This window comes from Chiroxiphia lanceolata, chromosome 12 (assembly GCF_009829145.1).
Source record: "Chiroxiphia lanceolata isolate bChiLan1 chromosome 12, bChiLan1.pri, whole genome shotgun sequence".
Classification (NCBI taxonomy): Eukaryota; Metazoa; Chordata; class Aves; order Passeriformes; family Pipridae; genus Chiroxiphia; species Chiroxiphia lanceolata.
Genome location: NC_045648.1, coordinates 226,431 through 232,622, shown reverse-complemented (window position 1 = coordinate 232,622; position 6,192 = coordinate 226,431). Strand labels below are relative to the sequence as shown.

The 6,192-nt window shown below is 67.2% G+C and overlaps 2 protein-coding genes across 2 annotated transcripts; both read right to left on the bottom strand.

Moving 5' to 3' along the window:
- SERF2 (small EDRK-rich factor 2) lies at positions 1-746 on the bottom strand. Its single transcript, XM_032699846.1, has 3 exons — positions 629-746; positions 303-411; positions 1-201 (listed from the first exon to the last, which is right to left on the bottom strand). Exons 1-3 carry the CDS (start codon positions 633-635, stop codon positions 138-140), a joined length of 180 nt encoding a protein of 59 aa, XP_032555737.1. The 5' UTR covers positions 636-746; the 3' UTR covers positions 1-137.
- Positions 747-882: 136 nt separating this feature from the next.
- On the bottom strand, positions 883-3,094 carry LOC116792679 (peptidyl-prolyl cis-trans isomerase FKBP8-like). Its single transcript, XM_032699843.1, has 8 exons — positions 2,802-3,094; positions 2,503-2,669; positions 2,321-2,409; positions 1,943-2,160; positions 1,700-1,872; positions 1,546-1,623; positions 1,266-1,369; positions 883-1,176 (listed from the first exon to the last, which is right to left on the bottom strand). Exons 1-8 carry the CDS (start codon positions 3,034-3,036, stop codon positions 1,140-1,142), a joined length of 1,101 nt encoding a protein of 366 aa, XP_032555734.1. The 5' UTR covers positions 3,037-3,094; the 3' UTR covers positions 883-1,139.
- Positions 3,095-6,192: the final 3,098 nt, after the last annotated feature.

Below are 6,192 nucleotides of genomic sequence, written 5' to 3'. Positions count from 1 at the left end.
TGCAGGGCTCCACAGCTACTTTAATAGGGGACAGCGCCGCGCGGTGCGGGGCGCGGCCGGGGGGCCCGGCCCAGGGCGGTGCGGGGCATCCTGCCGGCGGGACTGGCCCTGGGGCGGCGGCCTGGAACGGCCGCCCGCTACTTGTTGCCCTCCTTCTTCTCGTCAGCCTTCTTCTGCTTCTGCTGCATGATCTCCGAGTCCCTGCGGGGAGCGCGGCGGGGCTGGCGGCGGGGCCGGCACCGCCACAGGGCGGGAGCGGGGAGCGGGGCGGGGGAGGCCGGCGGGGCCGGCCCGGCGCTCACCTCTGCTTGCGGGCGGCGGCCGAGAGCCCGTCGTCCCGCCGCTTGCCCTTGCCCGAGTCGCTCTGCTTCTTCAGGTTCTTCTGCCGCGCCAGTTCGCGCTGGTTTCCGCCTGCCACGGCGCGGCCGCCTCAGCGCGGCCGGCCCCGCGGCGCGGCCCGCCCCGCACCCCGCGCTCACGGGCTCCGCCACCCTCCCGCCCCAGCCCAGCCGCTGCCCGCAGGCCAGGTCCCGGCGCGCCACTGGGCCATGGCACGGCCGGGTCATGGCACGGCACCCCCGGGCCAGCCCACACTCACGGGTCCCAGCCCAGGTCCCCCCACACTCACGGGTCATGGCGCCGCTCCTTCCCACCTCCGCTCCGCCGCCACGTCCCGCACTGACCCCCCCACACGCCCCGCCCCGTGCCAGACTTTAAAGGCAGCCACAGCCAATCACAGGGCCGATCCCACCCTTGCTGCACTCCCACTGGTGCGTCTCTCTGGCCAGACCCCGCCTGATTGGCCGCGGGCTACGACCGCCGTTCTGCCGGCGGGGGCGAAAAAGCCGGGGATGGGGCGCACGCGCCACAGCCACCCCTCGCGCAGGGGGTGTGGCGCCGGGGCCACGCCCCGTTGTGACGTCATGAGCCGGGCGGAAAGCGCTGCGGAGAGGGGGGAGCGACGCGGGACGGAGAGGAAGGGGGATATGCAGCCCCGCTCCTCCCCTCAGCCCTCCCGCCCGCCGTCCTCCTCCACTGCAGCGCTCTTCTCCACCCCAGGGAGTGCGGGGCAATGAAGGGAGGATGGTGCGGGAGCGTTCCTCTCTCCTCGGTCGGGCTCCGGTGCGCTGCGGGGCCGCTCAGACCGCTCCTTCCGCCGTGGGCGGTGCAGGAGATCTACAGGGAGGGACGGCCGTGGGTGCTACCCACGCCAAGACGGTGCGGGACGGGTACCCGTCCCCGCACAGCCAAATTCACCTACGCACCCGGGGCTCGGCGGCGGCATCGGGTCGTGGCGGGGGTCCTGCGAGGCGGTGCTAGATGGGGCGCTCTGGCGCTTTGCTAGCCGAGAGAGCTCGGCGTGGATCACCTGCGGGCGGAAGGGCAGCTGCGGCGAACAGGGCTCCGGTGGGACTCCCGACGGTCCCGGCTCCTGCGGGATCTCCTCCCGCCCCACTGCTCCCGGCACCGGCTTTTGCGAGAGCCCCGCCCGTCCCATCGCTCCCGGTACCAGCCGGCGGGACCCACCCCCTCCCGCCCCCGCACCTTGCTGGCTGGATCCAGCTCCAGGGCTCTCCTCAGGACGAGCGCGGCCTCTGCGTCCCGGCCCTGCTCCGCCAGCAGCTACAGGCAGAGGAGTTGGGGGTAGCGGGCGGTCGGGCCGAGGGGCGCCAAGAGGGGCGAAGGGGGCGGGTCCCACCTGCCCCCGCCGGAGCAGTGCCCTGCCGTTGTCGGGGCTGATCCGCAGGGCCGCCTCGCAGGCTGCCAGCGCCTCCTCCACCCGCCCCAGTTTCAGCTCGGCGGCCGCGCAGTTGTTGAGGCACTTCACGCGCTGCTCCTGCAGCTCCTCTTCCTCCTCGGGCCCGGGAGGCGCTGCGAGGCGAGCGGCGGTCTCAGCGTCCCGGCCCCGCCGCCCCGGGCCCTCCCTCCCGGCCGGTCTCACCGGTAGCGGGGCCATCCAGGGCGTGCAGGGCCAGCCGGTACGAGCGCAGCGCCGCCGCGAAGTCGCCCCGCGCGAAATGGAAGTTGCCCCGCTCCCTGCGCTGCGAACCCAGGCGCAGGCGGACGGCGGGCGGCAGCGGCTGCGGGTCGGGGCCGTCCCGCACCTCCAGCAGCGTCACCTCGAACAGCAGCGGCGCCTCGGGCGGCACGTCGGGCTCCCTGCGGGCACAGCGCCGGCTGCCCCCTGCCCGCCCCGGTCCCCTGCCCACCCTGCCTTCCCGGCCCCATCCACCTGCCCCTGTCTCTATCCAGCTGCCCGCCCCGGTCCGTCTGCCCTCCCGGCCCCTGCCTGTTGGATCCCCCTGCCCACCCGCCTTACCTGCCTGGGCGGCCATAGGCGTAGGGGCAGGCGGCGAGGAAGAAGGAGATCTCCCCGGGCTGCATGGTTGGGACGCCCAGCTCCAGCGCCTGAGAACGGGCATGGCGAGGCTAATGAGGCGCGGCGGCACCGGGCGGCGCTGAGCCTGCGCCGCACCGAACAGTGCACTGGTTTGAGCTCACCTGGACGACGTCCCCGTGGCCAGGCACGAAGGTGAGCCGCGGGTCCCGCTCCACCAGCCCGCCGTCCTCCAGGGCGCCCAGCACCTTCACCGACACCTCCTGGCCCGGGCGCGGCTGTGGCCCGCCCGGCCCGGCCCGCACCACGCGCTTCCGGAGCAGCCGGTCCTCTGCGGGGGAGACGGCGCTGAGAGCCCAGTCTGGATCCCCGAAACCGGCACCCTTTGCCCGGCTTTCCCTGGGCCCCTCACAGCCCGCGACTCCCGGCCTGGCTCGCCCCAGGGTTGCCCGAGGGCTCTCACCCGTCAGGTCGCTCCAGCCGTCGGCGGCGAAGAGTGGCCCGAAGCCGCCGGGCCCCGGCACCGCCAGTGCCTCCAGCCGCCGGTAGAAGAGCCGCTCCTCCTCGCGCACCGTCGGCAGCGCGATAGCCGTGTGGGGCAGCCGGAACCGCACCCGCCGGTCCCTGCCCGGCCCCCGCGGCCGCCCGCCTGCCCCTGTCTCCCTCTCCGGGGAGCCGCCGGGCGAGGGGCCCGGCATGCCCGCCCCTGCCCCGCCTCGCCGCACGCCGCTACCACCTGGCCTCGGTCCGGGCGTCCCCGGGGCTCGGCGGCGAGTGCCCACGGCCCCCAGCACGCACAGGGCGCGTCGCCACCGGTTCCGCCGCGCCGGGACTGCCGGGGTCCCCCCGGGCCGGGGCCGCCGCCGAGCGCATCCCGCCGCGCCGTTACCTAATGCTGGGAAGCGGCTCAGGGGATTAGCCCGGGCCGGCGGCAAAAATAGCCGGCTCAGGACGAGCCCCGCCGCGGGGCTCCCGGCGCCCGCCCCGCCCGCCGCTGCCCCCCGGGACCGCCCGCCCGCCGCTGTCGCGCACGCCGTGCAATGCCGCGGGCGTAGCTGCGCGGGCGTCTCCGGTACCGGGACGGCGGACCGGGTCCCTGGCTCAGCTTCCTGCACGTGCACCTCGCGGCGGCGGCGCGGGCGCTGCGGGCGGCCGCAGCTGGGACCGGGCCTGGCAGGGGGAACCGGGCACCAGAGGGACTTACCGGCGCTCGCTGTTGTTGCAGAGAGCGCCGGGGCCCGTGATCGCCTTCCAGGGCAGCTGGGGAGTGAGGGGACTGGTGGGATCGGAGAGCCCAGGGCAGCCGGGATGGGGCATGCAGGGGGGAGCAAAGAGGCTTTGGCCAGAAGGCCACAACAAACACAAGGACGTTGCAAGCCTGGGTGAAACCTCATGGCCTCAGGCTATCTCTGCTGCAGTTGCAGGGCATCCCCTGTGCCCTGCTCCACACCATCCCCAGGGGCTTCCCAAAAGGCCCTTGGGATCTCCCCGGTGGGCCAGGGGTCCCTATTCCCACCAGAGCCATGCAACTGCAAGCTCAACTTTGGAGAATGGGTCTTCCAGTAAGCCCAAGTTGGAGGAGAGGGGCTCCAGAGTTTTAACCCTTGTGATCTTCTGCTCCTCACCAGATGCAGGTCCCGGGTGGGCAGTTCCTCCTCAGCAGAGATCCTGGATTACTTACAGGAAGAGAGCTTAGCACCCACTGCCACAGGCTCCCTGTTGCTTGGTGTAATTTGGCCCAGCCCCACAGCATGGAGGGGTCGAGATGAGCTCCTGCCTCCTCCCCCATGGCTATAAGGTAAGTTTGGGCACAGCCCTGCCTGCTCACTGCCCTTCAGGTCTCAGCAGGAGCATGGGCCCTGCTCTGCCACGCAGGTCTCGCAGGCCCCAGGAGAACAGGCATTTCCTGGTTGCAGGAGGTGGTACCACACCGCCTGCTCCACAGAGCAGCATTTAGTGTAGACAGAGTACTCGACTGCATGCTCATATCAGCAGCATGAGCTGGAGGTTTGTGCAACTGGAAGCCAAGATGAAGAGGCTGAAGCAAGGAACAGAGGAACACAAGGCAAGCAGGAGAGCCCAGGCACCGTGGCACTGTACAGCCATGCTCTGGTCCTGGGTCCTGCCCACTGCATCTCTGGATTTCAGGTACTTGAAACTACAATTGTGTATGAGTGCCACCACCTCAAGAAGGTGAGGCTGGATGCAGGGCATGGACTGATTTCTCTTCTGGAGCTGATCCATATATATTTTTTCCCCCTCCAGATGCATCCCAGCTACCAGCAAGAGAAGAATTGCTGTGAATACCTCCACCAGAAGCTGTCTCATACCAAAAGAATGGCTCTGCAGTTTGAAAGAAGCAGGAGGTCCTAGGCAAACTGCTGTTGCAGTTTTTTTCCTTCCTTATCCAGCCCTGTCTCTGAAGCGGTGCCTGCTGCTCCAGCTGTCCTGTAGCACCTGAAGCCAGCTCATTCCCTGCTCCCTGGGGGAGAGGAGGAGGCCGTGGCTGCAGGGGAGAGGTAGAGCCAGGCACTTGGAGACCTTTTGCTGAGGCCTGAGCCAGCCCAAGGGGGATGTGTTACTTTGGACGGTGGCTCAGTCCCCAGCTGCCACCAGGTCTGGAGTCACAGTCCAGGGAACAAAGCCAGGATGAGAACAGCTTCCCAGGTTCTCCCTGACTGAGGGCACTGCCCTACCCACCAATGAAGCAGTGCTCCAGTTTGGTGTTACAGGGGTAATTGTGAGCTGTCAGGAGAGCTTGTTGTGTTCCCGTTTCTTGCAGCAGTGCCTGGAGCCCACAGCCAGATGTGGGACTCCTGCCAGTCTGAGGTGCAGGGACCATTGGACAGTATTTGCTCCCCCCAAGGAGCCTCTAGACCTGTACTGGGCCATGGAGCACCTGCCAGAACAGCAGAGCACAGGAGGAAGATGTTGTTTGAGCTACAGATGCAGCTGGGGAAGAAAGTGTGGTACTGCACAGCTGCTGTAGCCAGAGTAGTGTGTGCTAAGCCTTGTATGAGCTACTGTACCTGGAGAATTCCAGCAGCGAAAAATAACATGCCCAGCCTTTTGAGTTGTGGGGGAGGAATCCAGAGATAGAGCAAGCTCTGGCTCTCGCCCTGGAAACTGCTGCCACACAGCAGTGCCCTCTTCAACTTGCATGCAGCACAAGAATCCAGAGTCAGGGCAACAGCCCCTCCCTGGTCAGCCCATCTCACTTCTGCCCTTCCCAGAGGAAAGTAGGATATCCTAGTCAGTCACAGCCCACACCACCCAACCCAACCACAACACAGGGTCTATTCCTCTCCCTCTTGAAGAGTAACTCACAGCTATCAGCCTGTTTCCTACCAAGAGACAAAATGATCTTACAATTAACTGGCCTTAACTGCCCTCACCCCAGCCAAGCACTGGGCTATGAGAAACTCTCAGCCCAGGCCCTACCTGTGTTTGGGTAGAGTCTGTAGGAAGTAGCACTCCTCCCCTCCACCTGACTACTTCTGCAGCTCATTTATTTCTGCTGCTGAGCAAGCCCCATGCCAGCCTCAAAGCTCATTTATTTCTGCTGCTGAGCAAGCCCCATGCCAGCCAGCTCCCTGTGCTTGCACTGCTCTGATCCAGCAGTCACAGTGAGCACCACGTTGCTCTGAACTCACTGGGGCAGCACACAGACAGCAAAGGCACTTGTGATCAGAGTCCCAAAGCCCAAAATGTGTGTAAATGTAGCACCTGAAGCCCAGCACACTGGGACAGTTGCTGCTGCTATGTTCGGGAGGGACTGTGGTAGCTGAGGAAGGAGAATAGGGTAGATGGCTGAGCTCAATGGTTAGGAACAGACGTGTGAGAGCTCACTGAAG

Coding starts and splice junctions, on each gene's coding strand:
- SERF2 (XM_032699846.1), bottom strand. Junction 202..302: donor GCCGCCGCCCGCAAGCAGAG/GTGAGCGCCGGG, acceptor CGCTCCCCGCAG/GGACTCGGAGATCATGCAGC.
- LOC116792679 (XM_032699843.1), bottom strand. CDS start 3,036: ATGCCGGGCCCCTCGCCCGGCGGCTCCCCGGAGAGGGAGACAGGGGCA. Junction 2,410..2,502: donor GCCACGGGGACGTCGTCCAG/GTGAGCTCAAAC, acceptor GCCCGTTCTCAG/GCGCTGGAGCTGGGCGTCCC. Junction 1,624..1,699: donor CACTGCTCCGGCGGGGGCAG/GTGGGACCCGCC, acceptor CTCTGCCTGTAG/CTGCTGGCGGAGCAGGGCCG.